Source organism: Bufo gargarizans, chromosome 7 (genome assembly GCF_014858855.1).
Source record: "Bufo gargarizans isolate SCDJY-AF-19 chromosome 7, ASM1485885v1, whole genome shotgun sequence".
In the NCBI taxonomy this organism is placed as follows: domain Eukaryota; kingdom Metazoa; phylum Chordata; class Amphibia; order Anura; family Bufonidae; genus Bufo; species Bufo gargarizans.
In genome coordinates this window covers 196,970,957-196,995,371 of record NC_058086.1, presented here as the reverse complement: position 1 = coordinate 196,995,371, position 24,415 = coordinate 196,970,957, and the positions used below count along the sequence as shown (strand labels likewise).

General features: G+C 45.2%; 1 protein-coding gene across 1 annotated transcript in view; it reads left to right on the top strand.

Moving 5' to 3' along the window:
* Window positions 1-23,401, top strand: part of TAFA4 (TAFA chemokine like family member 4) — a 110,036-nt gene extending 86,635 nt beyond the window's left edge. The window contains exons 5-6 of the mRNA XM_044302490.1: window positions 17,669-17,793; window positions 23,105-23,401. Of these exons, the coding sequence (XP_044158425.1) occupies window positions 17,669-17,793; window positions 23,105-23,116 (137 nt within the window). The 3' untranslated portion in view covers window positions 23,117-23,401. The remainder of the gene's footprint in view (window positions 1-17,668; window positions 17,794-23,104) is intronic.
* The last annotated feature ends 1,014 nt before the right edge of the window (window positions 23,402-24,415 follow it).

The following is a 24,415-nucleotide window of genomic DNA, read 5'->3' as shown; positions in this document are numbered from 1 at the left end:
TAAATTCTCCCGCCCTGTATGCTAATTTTTGCATCGGAGCAATGAGGAGGAGACTGAGTCTTTCTCCGTGGGCGTCTCCTTCTCCCTGGCTGTGACGTTCTCCGCTGCGATTGGACTGCGCTACAGCCAGGGAGAAGGAGACGCCCACAGAGAAAGACACCTCCTCATTGCTCCCATGCGAAAATTAGCATACAGGGCGGAAGAATTTAACGGGGGCCACAGCGGGCGAACGGAGCGACGCCCAGAAAAAATAGTAAGCGCTATTAGATCCCCGCTGTATGCCCTACATACCCTGATACTTAGTTAATAAAGTCTGGACCCATGAAAGGTCCTCTTTAAGAAGGTTCTTTGTGCAGTCTGTGGGGAAAACCCCTCGGCTGGCTGAGATGCTGTATGCTGCCTATATGTATGTAGTGCAGCAAGTGTACTGTGCCATGCGCCAGTCATGTGGAAGGGTCCTGGGGGCCCAGTCTTGCCTCAGGGGCCCACGTCCAACTTAGGGGCCTACTGGGGGATTTACGTGTTTCCCTGTGAGTCCGTCCGAGCCTACTTATAATAGTCCATGTAGTTCTACCCTCACAGTCCAGCCTCAAAGTAGTCTTTGTAGTGCTAGCCATATAATCCTCGTAGTAACAGCCTCAGAGTAGTCCTCATAGAGCAATCCTGATAGTAGTAGTCCTCCCAGTGCAAGTGTGAGAGTGGTAGTCCTCATAGAGCACGCGTGATAGTAGTAGTCCTCATAGAGCAAGCTTCATAGTAGTAGTCCTCCCAGTGCAAGTGTGAGAGTGGTAGTCCTCATAGAGCAAGCTTGATAGTAGTAGTCCTCATAGAACAAGTGTGATAGTAGTAGTCCTCATAGAGCAAGGGTGATAGTAGTAGTCATCATAGAGCCAGCCTGATAGTAGTAGTCCTCCCAGTGCAAGTGTGAGAGAAGTAGTCCTTATTGTGTAAGCATGATAGTAGTAGTCCTCATAGAGCAAGCATTATGGTAGTAGTCCTCATAGTGCAAGCATGAGAGTAGTAGTCCTCATAGTGCAAGTGTGATATTAGTAGTCCTCATAGTGCAAACATGAGAGTAGTAGTCCTCACAGTGCAAGCATGATGGTAGTAATTTCTACAGTTCCTGCCTCATAGCGGTCCTCAGAGTGCTAACATTACAGTAGTCCTAGTAGCGCTAGCAGGGTTGCCCCTACCTGGTGCTGCCTGAGGTGATCGTCTCACCTGGCCTCATTGGTGGTGCCCCCCTAAGCGCCAGCCTTATAGCCTTCCCTATTTTCCTGCCTTATAGTAGTCCCTCGTAGAACCAGCCACATAATATTCTCTATAGTGTTAGTCTCATAGTATTTCCCATATGACTGTGGCCTCATAATAGTCCCTGTAGTGCCCGCCTCATTCTAGTATGATGCCAGCCTAAGGGACAGTTCACATCACTGTTATTTTTCCGTTCTTCTGATCCGTCAGAAGAACAGAAAACTAAAGAAAAAAAAATGGATTCCTGGAAAAAAAAACGGATGCTCTATAAAAATAAATCCTTTAAAAAAGTACTTTTTTTCCATCTAAAAAAACCTATTGGGAAATTGCTCAAACGGATGCCAGATGTGCATAACTGATGCACAGGATCCAATTTTTTTTTTTACAGGATACTGTTTTCTTTCCTGTTCTTCTGATGGATCAGAAGAATGGAAAAATAACGGTGATATAAATTCTCCCTAACTGATGCACAGGATCAGTTTTTTTAACCCCTTAAGGACTCAGCCCTATTTCACCTTAAGGACTTGGCCATTTTTTGCAAATCTGACCAGTGTCCCTTTAAGTGCTCATAACTTTAAAACGCTTTGACTTACCCAGGCCGTTCTGAGATTGTTTTTTCGTCACATATTGTACTTCATGACACTGCTAAAATTGGGTCAAAAAAGTTAATTTTTTTGCACCAAAAAATAAAATTTTTACAATTTTTTTTGAAAAATTAGCAAATTTCAAAGTTTCAGTTTCTCTACTTCTGTAATACATAGTAATACCCCCAAAAATTGTGATGGCTTTACATTCCCCATATGTCTACTTCATGTGTGTAGCATTTTGGGAATGATATTTTATTTTTTGGGGATGTTACAAGGCTTAGAAGTTTAGAAGCAAATTTTGAAATTTTTCAGAAATCTTCAAAATCCCACTTTTTATGGACCAGTTCAGGTTTGCAGTCATATTGTGAGGCTTAGATAATAGAAACCTCCCAAAAATGACCCCATTCTAGAAACTACACCCCTCAAGGTATTCAAAACTGTTTTTTCAAACTTTATTAACCCTTTAGGTCTTCCACAAGAGTTAATGGCAGATGGAGAAACAATTTAGAAATTTCTATTTTTGGGAAAATTTTCCAATATAATCAATTTTTTCCAGGAGTAAAACAAGGGTTAACTGCCAAACAAAACTCAAAATGGGTTGCCCTGATTCTGTAGTTTGCAGAAACACCCCATATGTGGTCGTAAACTACTGTTTGGCCAAACGGCAGGACATAGAAGGAGGGGAACACCATATGGGTTTTGGAAGGCAGATTTTGCAGGACTGGTTTTGTTTATACCATGTCCCATTTGAAGCCCCCTGTTGCACCCCTAGAATAGAAATTTCAAAAAAGTGACTCCATCTAAGAAAGTACACCCCTCAAGGTATTCAAAACTGGGTTTACAAACTTTGTTAACCCTTTAGGTGTTCCACAAGAGTTAATGGCAGATGGAGAAACAATTTAGAAATTTCTATTTTTTGGAAAATTTTCCAATATAATCAATTTTTTCCAGGAGTAAAACAAGGGTTAACTGCCAAACAAAACTCAAAATGGGTTGCCCTGATTCTGTAGTTTGCAGAAACACCCCATATGTGGTCGTAAACTACTGTTTGGCCAAACGGGAGGACATAGAAGGAGGGGAACGCCATATGGGTTTTGGAAGGCAGATTTTGCAGGACTGGTTTTGTTTATACCATGTCCCATTTGAAGCCCCCTGTTGCACCCCTAGAATAGAAATTTCAAAAAAGTGACTCCATCTAAGAAAGTACACCCCTCAAGGTATTCAAAACTGGGTTTACAAACTTTGTTAACCCTTTAGGTGTTCCACAAGAGTTAATGGCAGATGGAGAAACAATTTAGAAATTTCTATTTTTTGGAAAATTTTCCAATATAATCAATTTTTTCCAGGAGTAAAACAAGGGTTAACTGCCAAACAAAACTCAAAATGGGTTGCCCTGATTCTGTAGTTTGCAGAAACACCCCATATGTGGTCGTAAACTACTGTTTGGCCAAACGGGAGGACATAGAAGGAGGGGAACACCATATGGGTTTTGGAAGGCAGATTTTGCAGGACTGGTTTTGTTTATACCATGTCCCATTTGAAGCCCCCTGTTGCACCCCTAGAATAGAAATTTCAAAAAAGTGACTCCATCTAAGAAAGTACACCCCTCAAGGTATTCAAAACTGGGTTTACAAACTTTGTTAACCCTTTAGGTGTTCCACAAGAGTTAATGGCAGATGGAGAAACAATTTAGAAATTTCTATTTTTTGGAAAATTTTCCAATATAACCAATTTTTTCCAGGAGTAAAACAAGGGTTAACTGCCAAACAAAACTCAAAATGGGTTGCCCTGATTCTGTAGTTTGCAGAAACACCCCATATGTGGTAGTAAACTACTGTTTGGCCAAACGGCAGGACATAGAAGGAGGGGAACGTCATATGGTTTTTGGAAGGCAGATTTTGCTGGACTGGTTTATTTACACCATGTACCCTTTCAAGCCCCCTGATGCACCCCTAGAGTAGAAACTCCATAAAAGTGACCCCATCTAGGAAACTACAGGATAAGGTGGTTGTTGTTTTGGGACTATTTTAGGGGTAAATATGATTTTTGGTTGCTCTATATTACTCTTTTTTGAGGCAATGTAACAAAAAAATTAAATTCTAAAAATTTTTCTACATTCGCTATTTAGTTTTGTGGAACACCTAAAGGGTTAACATAGTTTGTAAAGTAACTTTTGAATACCTTGAGGGGTGTAGTTTCTTAGATGGGGTCACTTTTTTGGAGTTTCTAGTCTAGGCTACATCAGGGGGGGCTTCTAATGGGACATGGTGTCAAAAAAAAAACTGTCCATCAAAATCTGCCTTCCAGAAACCGTATGGAGTTCCCTTCGTTCTATGCCCTGCCGTGCGGCTATATAGCCATTTACGACCACATATGGGGTGTTTCTGCAAACTACAGAATCAGGGCCATAAATATTGAGTTTTGTTTGGCTGTTAACCCTTGCTTTATTACCGGCAAAAGGGATTCAAATTGAAATTTTGCCCAAAAATGGGTGTTTTGGCACCGTTTTTGTTTTATATTTTTAACACCGTTCATTCGAGGCGTTTGGTCAAATGTTATTTTTATAGCGACGACTTTTACGCACGCGACGATGCCCAATATGTATGGCTCTCAGACTTTGGAGACACTAAGCAGGCATCCTAAAAACTGCGGCCCTCCAGATGTTGTAAAACTACAATTCCCACCATGCCCTGCTGATGGCTGTAGGTTGTCTGGGCATGCTGGGAGTTATAGTTTTACAACATCTGGAGGGCCGCAGTTTGAGGATGCCTGCTCTAAAACTAATATTTTTTTGGGGAAAAAAAATTGTTTCTGTGTCTCCAAAGTCTAAGAGCCATAGTGTTTTATGTTCTCTAGTGGACTGTTGGGGATTATAAAAATTTAGTACTCCATGGAAGTGTGATACTCCCTGAAGCAATCGATAACGCAGAGGCCCGGATGATCGGGGCACGTGTCGCACTGAGTGGTGGTGTCCTTCCGTATCCCCCTCTTGTGACACACTCTGCATCTTTTTTGGGTTCGTCCCTTCTTTCCAGTATGGGGGACCACACCTGGAAAGTGTTGGCCAGGGACGATCCGGGCGCCTCCAGTTCCCGAGGTACTCCGGCCTGCTCTTTCCCGGTCCGAAAAGATCAGGTCCTTGAGGACTGCCTCATAGAATTGGAGGAATGTCCCTGTGCTGCCAGCGCTTCGGGATAGTACAAAAGAGTTGTACATGGCAACCTGCACCATGTAGACCGTAACTTTTTTGTACCATGCCCGGGTTTTGCGCATGGCATTATATGGCGTGAGGACTTGATCAGAGAGATCAACTCCTCCCATATACCGATTGTAGTCGACGATACAATCGGGCTTGAGGACCGTTGCCGCGGTACCTCGCACAGGGACTGGGGTGGTGCTGTTACCGTGGATTGTGGACAGCATAAGGACATCCCTCTTGTCCTTATACCTGACCAGCAACAGGTTTCCACTGGTAAGGGCACGGGTCTCACCCCTGGGGATAGGTACCTGGAGGGGGTGGGCAGGGAGGCCGCGCTGATTTTTCCGCACGGTCCCACAAGCGAACGTGGATCTGGCGGCAAGGGACCTGAACAAGGGAATGCTGGTATAAAAGTTATCCACGTACAAGTGGTAACCCTTATCCAGCAGTGGGTGCATAAGGTCCCACACGAGTTTCCCGCTAACACCCAGAGTGGGGGGACATTCTGGGGGTTGAATACGGGAATCTCGCCCCTCGTACACACGAAATTTGTAAGTGTACCCTGAGGTACTCTCACAAATTTTGTATAGCTTCACGCCATACCTCGCCCGCTTTGTGGGAATGTATTGGCGGAAACTGAGTCTCCCCTTGAACGCAACGAGAGACTCATCAACCGCGACCTCCCTTCCAGGTACGTAGGCCTGCTGAAATGTGGCCCCAAAGTGATCGATGACCGGCCGTATCTTATACAGCCGGTCATAGGCAGGATCACCTCGGGGTGGACATGCTGCATTATCGGAATAATGCAGACATTTCCGGATGGCCTCAAACCGGGGACGTGTCATGACCATACTGTACAGTGGGGTCTGGTATAGGACGTCCCCACTCCAGTATTGCCTGACACTGGGTTTTTGGACTAGACCCATATGCAGCACGAGGCCCCAAAATGTCCTCATTTCGGCTGCACTGACCGGCGTCCAGCCACCGGGTCTAGCCAAAAATGAGCCTGGGTTTTGAGCGACGAACTGTTGGGCGTACAGATTCGTCTGCTCCACCATCAAATTCACCAGTGGGTTACTGAAAAAAAAACTAAAAAAGTCTATTTCAGTAAACCCCACTGTGGGAATCTGGATTCCAGGATTGCCAGCGAAATCCGGAATCTCAGGCTCAAAGTCCACTGGGGGACACCAGCTAAGTTCATCGGCAGGGGGCTCCGGTGAACTTATTTGGTGGGCCGGGAAACCAGTACGAACCCCAGGGCGGCTCGTACTAGGGTGGGCCACAGGATCCCTAGCATGTGTGGCCCCTGGCTCCGCCGCCTTGGTGGCTCATCGTCATCCGATGATGATGAGGAGGATGCGGATGACAGAAGGAATGTGGGGTCATCCTCATCCTCACTGGGGCTCTCGGAGTCGGAGGCAATCTGGGCGTATGCCTCCTCGGCCGAGAACACCCGGCGGGCCATGGGTGTGTGTGCGTGTAGGTGTGCGTGTGTGGAAACCTTTATTATATGTGCGTGTGTGTGGGGGCAACGGGTGTTCGCGTACTAAAAAAAGGAAAATAAAGGGGCAAGTGTTAGGAAAAAAAAAAAAAAAAGTTCAAAGTTGCTGATCAGCGGTACAACGCTGATCAGCGGTGGGGCAGGCGATGCGCTAACAGTGGACGGACGCTAAAGTGCCGACCAGTCAGCGAACGCAGAAAAATAAAAAAAAAGTGGTGGTAAGGGGGCTAGTGGTGAGGGGGGGGGAGGCTGGGGGAGGGCTGGTGGGGGGATGGGTGGGGGGGGGGGTGGGGGGGGCTGCTGGTGGTGGGGGGCTGGTAGGGGGGGGCAAGTGGCAGGGGGGGCTCTGGGGTCTGATAGATGGATCAAAAAAGTTTTGTGTAAAAGTTCTTTTTTTTTTTTTTTTTTCCTAACTAACTTTTCCCTTCTTTCCCTTCCTAATGGTGCCTCTCCCTCACTGACCCTAACCTACCTGAGTGGCGATGGGTGCAGGAGGGTGATGGATGCCGATTAGGGGGACACAGGAGCTGGTGCTGGACGATGCTGCACGGTCAGGGTGCTGGACAGGAAGAGGAGGGGAGAGAGGAGCGCAGGAAGTTTGAATCTCGCGCCTCTCTCCCCTGCACCAATCAGCACCCTGGACAGCAGTGTTCAGCACCAGGGCCAGCACCGCCTCCTCAAATCCTCGGACTGCGATTGGTGGTGTAAAATTACGCCACCGATCGCAGTCTTTTTCCGGTTCATCGGGTCACAGCACACCCGAATGGACCGGAAACGCAGAAAACCGCAGGTCTGAATGGACCTGCGGTTTTCTGCGATCGTCTATACGGGGGGGTCAAATGACCCCCCCCTGCGTTGTTACGGGATGCCGGCTGAATGATGTCAGGCGGCATCCCGTTCCGATTAACCCCCGCGGCGCCGGAATCTCTAATTGAAGCCATGACGTACCGGTACGTCATGGGTCCTTAAGGATTCGGGAAACATGCCGTACCGATACGTCATGGGTCCCTAAGGGGTTAAAGTTTTTTTTTTTTTCTTATTATTTTTTCTGTTCTTCTGACGGATCAGAAGAACGGATAAATAACGGTCATGTGAACTCTCCCTAACAATGACTGGCGTCAGTTCAGCTTTTGTGCCCTGCTCTACGCTGCTCATATATAGTGGTAAGGAGGCATTGTGACTGAGCAATCCCAGTAGTGACCAGTAGAGGGAGCTTGCTTTGCATCCAAATTAAACTCCATTTTTGAGTACATTATGAGCGCACCTGATATCACCGCTATACACTGTTTCCTGCAGAACTGACGGCGGTGACAGAAATCATTGTGTATTTATTTAGCCTCATACATAATATTCCCTCCTATAAGTCCTGTACCGTGATCCACGGCAGTAAATGAATATTTTGTATCTGCGCTTCATTGCTCTCCGTGTTATGTTTGTATTAATGAAGTTTCCTGTTGCTCTTCAATCTGTTCCATTATAAAACAAGGCAATTCATCTTTTCCCCTCAGTTTCTATTCTGTTAGCCGTATTTTATTCTTATATATCTGTCACTGAACCACAGCATGCCCACTAACCCTACGCCCATCCCCCCTAGATACCAGGAAGACGAGCATTGTTCCCATACGTAGGAGCAGTTTTAGTACTATATGGCAGTACTATGTGGGCTGTACAGTGAGGAACAGAAGTATTTGAACACCCTGCGATTTTGCAAGTTCTCCCACTTAGGAATCATGGAGGGTCTGAAATTCCCATTGTAGGTGCAATCCCACTCTGAGAGACAGAATAAAAAAATAAATAAATCTGGAAATCACATTGTATGATTTTTAAAGAATGTACAGAAGTATTTAAACACCTGATAAAATCCGTGTTAATATTTGGTACAGACGCCTTTGTTTGCAGTTCCAGAGGTCAGACGTTTCCTGCAGTTCTTGACCAGGTTTGCACACACGGCAGCAGGGATGTTGGCCGACTCCTCCACACTGATCTCCTCTAGATCTGTCAGGTTTCGGGGCTGTCGCTGAGCAACACGGAGTTTCAGCTCCCTCCAAAGATGTTCTATTGGATTTAGGTCTGGAGACTGGCTAGGCCACTCCAGAACCTTGATATGCTTCTTATGGAGCCACTCCTTGGTTATCCTGGCTGTGTGCTTCAGGTCATTGTCATGTTGGAAGACCCAGCCACGACCCATCTTCAATGCTCTGACTGAGGGAAGGAGGTTGTTGCTCAAAATCTCACAATAAATGGCCCCATTCATCCTCTCCTTAATACAGTGCAGTCATCCTATCCCCTTCGCAGAAAAGCCCGCCAAAGCACAATGTTACCCCCCCCCCATGCTTCACATTGGTGATGGTGTTCTTGGGATGCAACTCATCCTTCTTTTTCCTCCAAACACGACGAGTGAAGTTTAGACCAAAAAGTTCTACTTTGGTCTCATCTGACCACATGCCTTTCTCCCATGCCTCCTCTGGATCATCGAGATGGTCATTGGCAAACTTCAGACGGGCCTGGACATGTGATGACTTGAGCCGGGGAGCCTTCCGTGCAATGCATGATTTGAAACCATGACGGTGTAGTGTTCTACCGACAGTGACCTTTGAAACTGTGGTCCCAGCTCTGTTCATGTCATTGACCAGCTGCTCCCTTGTAGTTCTGGGCTGATTCCTCACCTTTCTTATAGGGTTGCCACCCGTCCGGGATTGACCCGGACAGTCCGGGTTTGTAATCCTGTGCCCGGGTACAAGCCTTTCTTAGACCCGGGCACAGGATTATTCTATTCTATTCATTGAAACTGCAGACAGTCAGTGTGGAGTCCGTCCGATCGCATATTTTAGCTGCTGCTGCCTGAGTGCACTGCACTGTCACTAGTGACTCACTCACTGTGGCGGTGGCGGTGGCGGCGGCGGCCGGGTGATGATCAGCTGAGCGGAGCGCTCCCTCCCCTCCTCCTCCTAGACTCTCCTCCTCCTAGACTCTCCTCCTCCAGTCTACAATCACTACAGTGATGCGGCTGCCAGGCAGGCAGCGCAGCCGCAGCGGCTCACTCACTGTTTAGTAGTTTCCAGTCCAGTCTCCTCGCTCCTCCTTGCTCCGCCTCGCTCCTCCCCTGCCTCCCAGTCCCTCCCTCCTTCTCTCTGATAAGGAACCAAGTCAAGTCCACAGGAAGTGACATCAGAGAGAGAGGCAGGGAGGGAGATTTGAAATCATCCTTCCAGCAGCTCCAGGCTCCAGCAGCCTGCCCAACTAGTGCCCAGCCCAGACTGTGCCCACTGTGCCCTGCTAGTTTTTCAACCTGACCAAGACTGAGTCTGACTGTGACACCAGATAATCACTTACTTTACTTCTAAAAAGGTATGCATATAAAACATTTGAAGCATGTTTGTAACAGTGTTTAAACAGCCTCAGGTTTCTGAATCTGTCAATCAGAAAAAACATTATGTTATGTAGCTGACTGACATTAGCGATGGGCTAATGTCAGCAGTACATAACACTGTGTTTTATAACTCCTTGCCTGCCGCTGCCGCCGCCGCCGTTCTCTTAAAATAAAGACTATAATATAAGACTAAACGACTAAAAAGACTAAGCTATATAATATGCTAATGAGCCTCTAGGTGCTATGAGGGCGTTGCTGCAGCACCTAGAGGCTCCGTCCATTCACCTTTTGGCAGTGGCACGCCCATGTTTAGTTGATTGACGTCCGAGTTCTCCTCTTCGTCCCGTAAATCCCGCGCCTGCATCGAATACTAAACAGTACGGCGCAGGCGTGGGATCAGGGGCGTAACAATTGCGGTGCGACAGCGATCAGGGGTGGAGGCGGGACATGGGCGTGGTTGGAGGCGGGGCAGGGGCGTGGTTGAAGGTGGAGCATGGGCGTGGCTGTAGGTGGGACATGGGTGGGGCCTGGAAAGGGGCCCTCCCTCCCTTCTGTTCGGGTTTGGCTTGAAGAAAAGGTGGCAACCCTACTTTCTTATCATCAGTGATACCCCACGAGGTGAGATCTTGCATGGAGCCCCAGTCCGAGGGAGACTGACAGTCGTCTTTAGCTTCTTCCATTTTCTAACAATTGCTCCAACAGTTGATCTATTTTCACCAAGCTTCTTGGCCATTGCCCCGTAGCCCTTTCCAGCCTTGTGGAGGTCCACAATTTTGTCTCTGGTGTCTTTTGACAGCTCTTTGGCCTTGTCCATGGTAGTAGTTGGCGTCTGACTGACTGTGCGGTGGACAGGGGTCTTTAAAGAGCTCAGACAGATGCTACTAAGTTAGATTAATGAGTGGAGTAGAGGTGGACTTTTTAAAGGCGCAGTAACAGGTCTTTGAGAGCCAGAATTCTTGCTGTTTCTCAGGTATTTACATACTTATGCTCAGCAGAGCAAGAGAAATAAATTCTTTAAAAATCATACAATGTGATTTCCTGAATTTTAGTTTTTAACCCGGTCTCTCAGAGCGGGAATGCACCTACAATGTGAATGTCAGACCCCTCCATGATTTCTAAGTGGGAGAACTTGCAAAATCGCAGGGTGTTTAAATACTTCTGTTCCTCACTGTAGATTGCAGTATTTTTCTGCCATTGTATAATGGTATTATTTGGGCTGCATGTATAGTGCAATATTTACCTGACATTATATGGGGAGTATTACTGTATATTGAAGTATTTTCCTGTAGTATTAAGTGGACTGTATCTTGTTCGCGGCATCTGACATTAATATTACAGTGTAAAATAAAAAAAATTAATACAGCCATACTTACCTCATCCATTTGATCACGAAGAGCCGGCGCCACCATCTTGATTGAAGATCCAAAGCGAAATCTCGAGCAGCCCGTGATGACGTCATCACACCGCGCACTGGATTTCGTGAGAGATCTTTAATCAAGATGGCGGCGCTGGCTCTTCACGCTCAAACGGATGAGGTAAGTATGATTTTTTATTATTATTATTTACCGCCATTCAGGGAAAGTCGATTTGTTACCACGAAGCACGAGGAAATTCAGCTTCGTGACAAATCTAATTTTCCCTGAAATTTGGATCGAATTCCACTTCGCTTAACACTAGTGGTATTATGTGTACTATATTGCAGTATTCTTGCTGGTATATGGTGGTATTAGATGGCCTACATATTGCAGTATTGCCCCTGATTTCTGGCCATATGTGGACTGTATATTGCAGTATATTCTTGGCATGATACACTGTATTAAATGGGTCACATATTGCTGCTTTTTAATTGGCACTATATGGCGGTATTATGTGGGTGGAATTGAGTTGCAGTGGTCTGTAGAAACTATATGGCAGTATTCTGCAGTTTTTCAAACAGGGCACTATATAGTTTGTATTATGTGAACTGTATATTACATTATTTTCTTGATATCATATAGTGGTATTATGTGGGCAGTATATTATTGGGATTATATGGTGGTATTATGTTGGCTGTATATTGCAGTATATTATTAGTACTTTGCTATTATGTTGGCTGTATATTGCAGTATATTATTAGTACTTTGCTATTATGTTGGCTGTATATTGCAGTATATTATTAGTACTTTGCTATTATGTTGGCTGTATATTGCAGTATATTATTAGTACTTTGCTATTATGTTGGCTGTATATTGCTGAATGTTCTTGTAGTATGTGGTGTTATTATGTAGACAGTATAGTGAAGTATATTCTTTATACTATATGCTGAAATTCTGTTGGCTTACAGTATATTCTTGGTACTACTTGGTGGTATTATGTAGGCAGTAAGGCCTCATGCACACGACCGTTGTTGTGGTCCGCATCCGAGCTGCATTTTTGGCGGCTCGGATGCGGACCTATTCACTTCAATGGGGCCACAAAAGATGCGGACAGCACTCCGTGTGCTGTCCACGTCCTTTGCTCCGTTCTGTGGCCCGGCAAAAAAAATATAACCTGTCCTATTCTTGTCCGTTCTGCGGACAAGAATAGGCATTTCTACAATGGACCACCCGTTCCGTTCCGCAAATTGCGGAAGGCACACGGGCGGCTTCCGTTTTTTGCGGATCTGCGGTTTGCGGACCGCAACAAACGGAACGGTCGTGTGCATGAGACCTAAATTGCTGTATTTTCTAGGACCTGCTTGCTGGTGTTATGTGGGAACTATATTGCAGTATTAAATGTATACGGGCTGAAGTTGTATGAACATTCATCTAAGATTAGCAAGCAGGGACCATGTTTTGCTTATTTTTTTTCCGGAACCTCATTTTCTCTAAAATAAATTCACGCACCCTGCGAATGTTCTGACATAAACCCGTCCACCCTCCTCGGCAGCGGATGGATTAGGCCAGGGTTATACATTCTGATAAAGTAATTTATCTTCCTCTTCTTCATCCGCGGAGCATCTCTTCAGACATGCTCTTTCACATGTCGTCTTTCATCTATCTTTTCTTTCATAGTTTTGTAATTCTCCTGGATCTTTGCTCAGGTTGGCCTTATTCCCATTTCAAGATTTTTTTTTCAGATGATAAAAAGTTGAGTCCCTGAAATGTTTTCCTTTTTCTTTTCTTTTAAACTCTTTTCAGTCTTAAAGGAGAACAACCCCGCATTTAGCGTACAGGAGGAAACGGGACCGTTCTCTCATTTAAAGTGTACGTGTCCTTCTTTTCTGTAATGTGTAGAGACAGCGATACTGAACGTTTTTGTATTATACTTTAATTACTGAAATCTTACATTTTCTATTAGGCCTCCTGCACACGAACGTGTCCGTGGGGCAGCCGCAGCGGATCGCGGACCCATTCACTTTAATGGGTCTGCGATCTGGCCGTTCCGCAAAAAGATAGGACATTTTCTATCTTTTTGCGGAACGGAAGTACGGGACGGAAGCACTCTGTAGTGCTCCCGTAGGGTTCCGTTCCGTGCTTCAGTTCCGCACCATTCCGCATCTACGGATTTGCGGACCCATTGAAGTGAATGGGTCCGCATCCGTGATGCGGAATGCCCGCGGAACGTCACCCGTGTATTGCGGATCTGCAAATGCGGTCCCCAATACGGCAACGGGGCGCACACGTTAGTGCGCAGGAGGTCTTAGAAAAATAGCTCTAAAGCAACGCCCCCGGCCTTCTGTTTACTGTGGAAACGCGCTCAACATTGACCGTGTGATGTCATTTCAAGACGAGGGGCGTTGCTAAGGCTCCAAATCGGCCACTTTAGAGCTATTTTTCTAATAGAAATTATTATTTCAATAATTAAAGTATATTACAAAAAACAGTCAGTATCACTGCCCCTATTCATTACAAAAAAAAAAAGACTGCCAGTTACACTTTAACATATCTTGATTGCAGGCAGAGCTTTGTTTTTCTCATACAGTGTACCTAGACAGCAGAGTGATCAGCCAAATCACAGGTTTACAGACCCTGCTGCAGGTGAGGGACTACGGCTCAGACACCCATCACCTAGACCTCTTCTAAGCCAGACCTGTATCCCACCATGGACACTGATATTCACAGGTGTCTGAAAGTGCCATTTAATTGCCACGTAACCAGCCACCATACCTCATCACCAGGTGACTGAAACTGCACTTTGTACCTACGTCTGCTGGATGTACTCTAAAAAGAGACTTTTATACTTTTAGTTCTGGTCTAATACTTCAAACTACCTTTCCACCACACCAGTCTTCAAGGAAACTTGGCCTGAAGGAGTACACCGTGACACCGCACCTCATGAGGGCCACTACCACTCCTGTCCTCTACAACGGCTTCTCATGGGTTTGCTGCATATCCACATCCAATATTGTCCATGTAGAAGAGGAGATAGTCACAAACAATGCGGGAGCATGACTCTATAACACTATGTACCTTCATCACTGCCCACTGAACCCCTAATTAGCACAGCCCTGCTCCTGAGGAACTAAAAAATAGCAGTGCGCCCCTCCTGGTTCAAACAACTGGACCACTGTCCACTAGTAGAGCACCACTAGAAAAAACAGTATGCAGTAGGCTCTTCAGCTCCCCCTAGTGGTGACCCCAATGTGCTACCTTAAATCTATATTCAGAGGATATGGAGTTCTGCATGCAAAAAAAAAAAGCTGAGCTCCAAGTGCTATAAATATATGACCAGACATGAATCAACACCAAATTTTGTATCTTAACACAACATGGTGGTCAAAAGGTGGACATTTATGTTATGCCGTTTCACTTCGTGGCTGGCTTCCATTACAAGATAGCTTTACATGGGTTACCAGGAGTACAATATTTAATATCTGATCTTTAGGTCTTTTACCTGGCACTGCTGATGATCAACTTACCAGCGAGTGCCTCTGCGGCCTCCTTGCAGCATATCAAACACAGCGCCGTACAGTGGCTGTACTTGGTATTGCAGCTCAGGCCCATTCACTTGACCAGGCCACGTGACCTAGTAGCTTAACAAGAAACCGTGAGAGCTGCGGCCCCTTCAAACAGATTGATGGGGGTTCCTGGACCTGGACCTCTACCGATCAGATATTGATGATCTATCCTGAGGTCAGACCATCAGTACTTCCGGAAAAGCCCTTTAATACATACATGATATAATTTTTCATGAGCAGCGTGCCGCCCTTCGCTGAAATTGGTCGGGAAGCTAATTAATCTTTGACCGCTGATGAATAGCGTTTGGTGAGTTCATGTGATTGTGCATTAACGCGGCGAGAAGTCCGTGACGGGGACACAATACAAACACACAGAAATCGCCCACCTACAAAAGAGCAGAGTGAAACCACAATCCTGTTTTATTTAGAAGATTATTAAAATTACAGTATGCCATCGTTGCTGGTGGCAAGCCATCAATTTCTAACATCAGAACATGTCTTTACCTTGTAATTATTTTGTGGAGCAACATGATGTGCGGTGTAATTTTCCGCTGATCGTAAGCAATGCCTGAATACTCTCACCATGGGTAGACCCATTGCACCTATTTAAATAACTCGGTAATTACCGTCTTGTTTTTTTTGCCTTTCTATTTATGCAGACAATTTAGTTCTCATGTATTTTTTGTAACATGGACACAGTAAATGAGTAATTTGTGGGCCGCGCTTGGAAATGCAATATACTGGACTCTAATCATAGCAAATGATAAAGCCCAACACACAGGAAGCCCTATCTGTGGGATTGGGGGCATATACTGACTGTAGAGGTGGTCCTGATATAAGGGGTATGTGTGAGCCCCCATCATGAACCACCATGCGGCACATTCATCACTAACATGCTGGGCTTATGCCGCATATGGGGGACTTACATGCTGGATGCATGCCGCACATCTGTCACTTACATGCTGGACTGTTGCCACGTGCCTTCCACTTATACACTGGATACCTACTGCAGTGAACCGCTGGTTCACTGCTAAAGGGTTAATGTTATGGTTCCCTGCTAAAAAAGTTAATCTTCTGGTTCATTACTAGAGCTATTGCAATATTTACTGTTATGCTAACTAAGATCTATGCACTTAGTATTCCAAAAGGCTGAATGTGGGTAGGAAATAGGTAACTTGCAGTCTTTAGTGTGGGTTGCCAGGTAGTGAGCAGGTCCCATTTCCCCTGGTTAGTGAGGAGTCTTCTAGTGAACGGGCAAGAGAGAAGACCTGTTTTGTTTGCGCTGCTTCCAAGTAGGCCAAGACAGAAGCCTTATCCAGGAAAACACCACTCCTGTGAGTGAAAGCTGCCAGAAAAGCGACTGAATTTCTACAGACGGTTGAGGACCATAAGTGGAAGTCTGTGGAGTGATGCAGTAAAGTTAAAGCACGTGGTTAGGGTTAACTGCTTCTGGGATCCGCCACACTTCTGGACAGATTGGCCGTCTGATCTAGGACTGCACCCTGCAGTTGGGTATTTCAGATAACTATTAAGGACATGCACATCTTTGGTCATTTTGGGAAGATTGCTGGCATCTCTAGAGAGGGAGCGAGTTAGGGAGGACCACCATCATAATAGCCACCTCCTAAACCCAACCTTTAGAAAAGCCTACTCTATGAAATACACGAGAGCTGTGCCTCACTGCTTGTATTTGCACTGTGATGCCCATCATCTATCTAGTAAAGAAAATACTTTATTTTACTATAATCAAACTGGCCTAGTCATTGGTCTCCTGCCTTGCCCCCCATTGATTATGTATCATCAAGGGTCACTAAAACAATGAACACATAGTGCATGCCCGCCACTCAGTCATACAGTTGTTGTATGCCGTCATCTGTATCTCACGCTGACGTATCGTGCTTACGATGTGGCCGCGCTGCGATCAAGTACCGCACGGCTGTATGTCTGCAGCAGGCTCTAATTAAATGAATGAAGTCTGCACCGTTCAGTCAATCTGCATTATTACTGGCCACAGGGCACCAACAATACCACACAGTCATAAAAAATGCAGACCGACTAAGGGTAGGTTCACACTTGCATTTTTCGCGGGATCCTAGCTGGATAATGGTGCTCATTGCTGGACCCCATTTACCATAATGGGATTTGGCAGGGATCTGTCCACTTTTAGGCATGGGTGCCGGGTTTCAGCCAGACAAAAAACGTTGCATGCAAGGGTTTTTGTCTGGCCATACAACAGCGCCTAAAGCACATAATAGTCAATGGGGTCCGGGAGTGAACAGCAGTATATGGCTAGGCTGGATCCGGTGAGCTCTGACAGGCTGTTCTCTGCCAGATCCGATACCGTAAACAGTGTGGCGTCTGTGGTTGTACCCCTGGAATTTAAAGTGGTTGTCTATAATTCCCGCTTGCTAGAAGGATCCCCACTGATGAACTGAACGAAGGGTATCCCGCTCCTGAAACCTACAGCAGTCATCTGGTGGAACATAAAAGAAATGTTCTGTTCCTCTGCAGCACCACCATCACACCATGCCCTTTGCAATAAATGAGTATACTGCATTGATGCAATGGGGCCTCAGCCACAGCAGTGCCATACATACTTTAATGACAAGGCCCGTGGCTTGAGAGGGTTGACACGTAACAGTTAACCCTGAGGTCTCTCTCTGTGTCTTTTAGCCTTCCGGTAACTACAGTCACCACTAGGGGGAGCTAATTAAATTATATACAGTTAGCCCCACCTAGTGGTGGCTGTGGGTAGTCTGAATAATAGAATTTATTAAGTATTTTATGTCTAAAACTTCCATAAGTTGCTGTCTGGTGATTCCTTGTTTGTTTTATCCCCTAGCGTCCATTGTCATCCAGAAGTGGTGGTGTCACATGCAGCCGTGCATGGAAGGGGAGGATTGTAAAGTTTTGCCGGATCTCACAGGCTGGTCCTGCAGCAGTGGAAACAAAATCAAAACTACAAAGGTGAGTGATAGAGTGTAAATGATAAAAAAACGTAGAGAAAACAGACAAAAGTGCAAGATTTAGTGGCTTATCTGTGCTCCATGGCTGCCACTATGTTGGAAGGTGTGATGGCCCTCTCAGGACACAGGACACTTCTGAATTCAGGGCCTGAGAACTTCGACTACTTCAAGGTCAACTACATCTGTGCCTGGACAGCCAACTGTCGACACCAAAGTGCCATAGAGGTCATAGAGGGACTCTTCCTCTCCCAACACAGAATCCCCAATTGTCGTAGGGTGCATCAGGTCACCTCAGTCTCCTAATGACAGCTCAGCTTGAACAGGCGCACATGGATATTGACCATGATTAGATTGGATGTCTTCTATGGGACAATGCAGTCTCAATAGTCCTGTACACTAATGTGGTTTGGTAGACCAGGTGACCTTTTTTCTTGACTTGTCCTCTGTGGATTTGTGTCATTGATGGCCTTGGTGGCTTCCACACTGACTTCCCAATCTCTCCGGCTCCAAGACCCACAAATGGGTACAGACTAACTCGAAGGTGATACAAGACACTTTCGGGCTCCACTGTTGCAGAGTGTGCTGGAAATGGACTTTAAGACTGTCCCTGCCTTCACTTGGTCTTGGTCTATTGTTTTCATGGCTTGGCTCCTCTGCTGCTCTACCCTGCACCACTGAGCCCCCTGACAGCAGACTACTCATTTCATAGTGCCTTCTTCTCTGCTCCACATCCGGAACCCACGGAAGCAGCTCTCTACACCTTTTTCTACAGGTTACAGTGTCTATGGTGGACCAGATGTATGGCTCTTTAAAGGTGTCTTCAAGCTAATCAAAAATAGCTTGTTTAAAAACTTGAAAGAAGAGTTATCCACCTCCACTGAACTCCTCCTTTACTGTTTTAACACTGTCAGAGTCCCCGCTGTTCTCTACTTCCATCTGCCATCAACTCCCATGATATACCTCAAGATGGCCCCTCAACTAATGAGTGACTGAGGCGTGAGGCCACCCAAGCTTGAAGGCAGAAGAAGAGAACAGTGGAGACCTGGGCAGCAGCAGGAGATTAGTTGAGGCGAGCATTTCTTCTTTTACAGTTTTTATGCCCATCTGACACCAATGCAACTATTTTTGATGAATCATCTGACAACTTTTTCCCAAGCATGATGGCTTCTCAAAATTTTTGTATAAAATTCTGACCATTTAATCTTTTTAGTTCAAGGTTCCTTGAATGAAGAAGTTTTAAAGGGGATGTCAGGTTTGGAAAAGTCATTTTCAAATATCCCATTATGGAAATTAATGTGGAGGGAGGGGATCACCTGTTCAGGACTCTAATCTATAGGTCAGTGTAGAAAAAGGGGCTATGAAGAGCGTATATCACTCTGGAGGACGCAGCTTGTCCATGCATTACATGGCCAGTCCATTAATTTCAATGGGAACTGTGTAATCCATACTTTGTTTTCCCTGTAGTTTTGCTGTAGGGAAGATGACCACTTATTATTTATTTCCCCTGCAGATTGCTGATACAGGCAAAAATGGACATCCCCTTTAACTGAAATATTTTACAAACATTCATAATGTGAACATCAACAGGAAGAAGCCGTTTTCTAGCAGCGATGCTAGAAGTCGTGAATTTTTTCCATATCCTATTTCATTCCAGATGTACGCCTTTTTACTTAGACATTTGCCTTGCATGAAGAAAATACATTATATTTGATATGACAAGAAAAATATGCCTAAACTCTGCTGTCTCTTCCTTATTTTCTACTTGCATGCCTCATAGTTATGAGAAGGGACGCGGCTGCCTCTACACGAGCGCAGTAAAGTAGTTTAATGCATAATAAGTGGGCAAATAGATAGCGGAGAAATACTACTCTTTATACAATGTTTACGATCAGTGCAGATGGCAAAAAATTGGGAGTCTGTCGGGTAACGTGTATTATCGCAGCCATCGGGATCTTTCATGGCCTCCGCAGTCAAATAGGACTATGGGAGAAAAAAAGTTTTGCATGGTAAAAAGTTATTCTCATCGTTACTGCAGGGAAATTACTGAATGGTGCAGAGCAATGAGAACGTCTCCTGTCTCCGAAGAAAAGGTCCTTATTGCCCAATTTTCGTAAAAATACTTGAATAAGGAAACATCACTCTGCAATGCAAATTCTCGGCACATTATCCCTGCCTTTATTTACTCTTCGCACCCTTTTAACAATAGTCTCATGTCCCCATTAACTGTGCAAGAATTTATTTGCAACTATTCCAAAGCAAGAGAACACTAAATGCAGCAGCGCACTGCTCCATGCACAAGACGCGTGCAAACACTGGGAACATGGACGATTCTGATTTGCATAACTGCTTTACTTACTTTGTTTTTTCATTGTACAATTGGGGAGATGGCTGCTTCCATTTGGACTGTGCACGCCTGCCCAACAGACTAGGACTTCTAATCACATTATAATATAGCTGGATCAGGGGTGCAAGCAGAAATGGCGCCCCAACCCACCAATGCCAATTTCTTAACTTAACCCCTTTCCTCCAGCCCTACTGTTAAAAACATACTTGGAAAACATTACATACAAAGCTACTGTCACGGATGGTGTTACAGAAAACTAGAAGACACAAATGAGATCCGACTGACTTGATCCAAAACTAAGGAACAAAAGGGTAAGCCCTGTAACAGCCCTAGCTCTCTCCCTTACTGCTCAGCCTATGCAAAAATCTCAATGGTATAAAATTGCATACCCTCGTTCTTCGACTGTATGACACCTGAACACCCTATAATAGTGAGGGGACACGACCACCGGCTCTCTACACTAAATGCGGAGGGAGTCAGGGTCACCTAGGATCAAGCCCACATGAAAACAGAAATAAAGAAACAGACTTATCTTGAAGATGCAGCAGTAGCAGCTTCTAGCATCAGCACACTCCAGGAAGTTGTATAAACCGCAAGGGGAGGCAGTATAGGGAGGAGATATGTAGGGAGGCATTCACTGCTAATAGATGACAGCTGGGAGAGGGAGGAGAGATGTCAAAACGAAAGAAAAACAAAAGAAGATCATGCAGAAGGTACTGAAGAACGTCTATCAGAACTTCTCAAAGATCTGGTGGTGACAGCTACAAAACACACAGGGTAATACAGCGCCACATACTGTGCTTCCCAATACTATACTGCAGAAACAGATAATCCCCCTTCCGCTGGCCCCTTTTCCCCCTACCTTGTGCTGCCTCAACTTACCTCATTGGTGGTGCACCCCTGAGCTGGATTCTACATTACCCTGAATTGTGTAGGTTAAGGTCTAGGAGAGGCAAGTCTGATAGTGTAGGTCCCATCTGTGGAAGCCACTTTGTCACTATTAGATGGGCCCGACACAATTTTTGATAAAAATTAGCATAAAGAGCTTCTACTTTTCATATAGTAAGTTTTGCAGCAATGCAATTCTGATTTATCCATGTTTCCAGTGTTTGCATGCAGCATGGTGCTGCTGCATATAGTGTTTGCTTTTGCATTGCAGCCCTGGTAGCGTGCACCGCTACCTTATTTCATACTGTTTAGAGGTGTTGGTCTAACTTTATTTTCAATTTAACAATTCTAGCCGGGGAGGGCCGGTACCTCCATAACAATGCTAGTAAGACAGTGCCCGATGAAGGGTGTCCCCATTAATAGTATCAGCCAGAATGCTCCCATAAACCATGCTGGAGTGCGCTTATAAACCTCTATAAACAGTGTATGTACGGTACTTAACATTGCCAGTCAGTGAGTGCCCCATTTACAGTGCCAGCCAGTGCCAAACAGAGAGTCCTCATTGTCACAAGCCAAACAGAATGCGCCCACTATGGCGATCAGCGGGTCCTGCACCCAACACTCCTGTCAAACTGCTGATTTTCTCGGGGAAACCAAGGCCGGCCAGGCAGCTCTGCTTTATCAGCTGCTGCAGAAAATATATAGTATTATACACTGTAAAACAAATGACAGCTTTAGTCTACCAGATTGTGCCCAGGTTGCGGACCTACCCCTGTGACTACCATATAATAGAGTCTATGGACAACCCCTTTAACAATGCCAAGCTGGGGGCTTCCATAAAAAGTATCAGAGTACGCGTAAGCTCTGGCAACAAGAGAGTGGCTCTATTACCAGGGCCCTTAGCAGTGCCATCCTGTAAGTGCCCCCATTAATAGTGCCAGCCTGCAAGTTCCCCCTTTAACAGTACCTACCAGAGTCCCTATGAACAGCAGCAGCTAGGAAGTGTCCTCTTAAGCAGTACCCCCATTAACAGTGCCAGCCTGTATGTGCCCCCATTTATAGTGCAAGCTTGTAAGTGCCCCTATTAACAGTGCCATCCTATAAGTTCCCCCTATTAATAGTGACAGCCTGCAAGTGCTCCATTAACAGTACTTACTAGAGTCCATATAAACAGCAGCATATAGGAAGTGCCCTTACAAAGTGCCCCATTAACAGTGCCGCCTTGTAAGTTCTCCATTAACAGTGCCATCCTGTAAGTGCCCCTTTTAACAGTGCCATCCTGTAAGTGCCCCCATTAAGTGACAGTCTGCAGGGGCCCTCTTTAACAGTACCTACCGGAGTCCCTATGAACAGCAGCAGCTAGGAAGTGTCCTCTTAGGCAGCACCCCCATTAACAGTGCCAGCCTGTAAGTGCCTCCATTAAAGGTACCTACCAGAGTCCTCTATGAACAGCAGCATTCAGAAAATACCCTCATAATCAGTGCCCAATTATCAATGCCAGTCTGTAAGTGCTCATTAACAGTGTCAGGCTGTAAGTGCCCCCTATTAACAGTGCCATCCTGTAAGTGCCCTGATTAACAATGCCAGCCTGTAAGTGCCCCATTAACAGTGTCAGCCTGTAAGTGCTCATTAACAGTGTCAGCCTGTAAGTGCTCATTAACAGTGTCAGCCTGTAAGTGCCCCATTAACAGTGCCATCCCGTAAGTGTCCTGATTAACAATGCCAGCCTGTAAGTGCCCCCATGAATAGCGCCAGTCTGTAAGTGCCCCTTTAACAGTACCTACCAGAGTCCCCAATGAATAACAATAGCCAGGAAGTGTCCTCATAAACAGTGCCCCCACTAACAATGTCAAACAGTGCTCACCTTTATTGCCCCCATAAAAAATGCCAGCCTGTAAGTGACCCATTAACAGTGGGAGACAAGGTCTTACCAAATAAAACTGGCTCAGTGGCTATAGATGAAAAAAGATCCAGACCCTGATCCAACAAGTTTTTCAAATTAATTCAGTAGTTATGTGATTTTAATATTAACTTATTATCATTATTGTTGTTATTATTATATATATATTTTTCTTTGCAGGTAACACGGTAGCAAAAAGAAAATCCGGCGACAGAGCAATGAATTGTTGCACCTCCCTGACAATATGTGCACTCAATCTCTCTTTCGGACTGCGAGACTTCTCTTTTTAGGAATTGTTCTAACGAATAGTAACATTTTCACCCTATTTTTCTGCTCAATCAAGTATCCACTGGAGCTTTAAATAAAAAAGACCAAAAACTTGATCAATATCAATTCTGCTGACAGCAGTGACTGATTTTTTAGCGATTATTAAGAAACACGTGAACTCAATCTCCAGATTTCTCTTGAAATATTGAGATGCAAGAATGCTTCATTGAATTTTGGAAGCTTGAAGATAAAGTTGAAAATGAAACATGCCATGATTTTAACTGTTTTTGTGCACAAAACCATCAATGTAATATATCACACGAATGGACAACGGACGTCATTGGGACACCCGAAAGTGCACTTGTTGCCTACGGACAGGTGGAGGAGTTATTTTGTAGGCTGAATCTGTACCATGCTGCAACTTTTACAATGATGGTAAACCCATAATGGTCTCCACATCTGATCATACGGCCCACTGTGGATTATCAAAGGAGAAAAGCACCCAAAAAATAATCTTCTGACACTTCTTTGAGATGTCACAAGACCTCTTCCTAAATCAATCATTCTGTTGAGACCAGAGATTTCCACCACGAGAACTCTCTGACCACAGCATTCAACCAAAGTCCAATCAATGGTCTTTTGTTTCATCGGTGATTATGAGTCAACATGATCTGTAAGTGGTGGCCAAGGGATTCCTAAGAGGTTTTTCGAAATTAGTGGATGTCATGGATTCCACCAATATGATCTTCTACCCAGGATACCCAGAACAGGGGTCTTGTGTTCACCCAACTGAATGGAACAACGATGGAGGATGTCCATTACTACTCTATTCAACTCTCTGAACCTGATGGAGTACAGTAGCTGAGTATAAGGCTCGGCTACATCTGGAAGTCCAAGAAAGTTGAATGGAGCTGCAGAGGACATGAACTCCATACAAACAGGGGAACCCATTCTTGTGACCCCAGCGGGCAATGCCCCACCAGTCAGACTCTTATCCACTACCCTGTGGAGAGGGGATTAGTGTTTCTCACGGGAAAACCCCTTAAAATGGTTCAACAGAAAAAAAATTGCAACCTCTCCGGGATGTAAGTGACAGGTGCATTTAGGTTGGACAGTTTTGACTGTAGCTGTGTGGCAAGTATGATGGGAAATATCAGATTATTTTTTTCATGGGCTCGTTATGTTTCCTTTGTCTTAAGATTGTGGCTTTTTTCTTTCTATCCA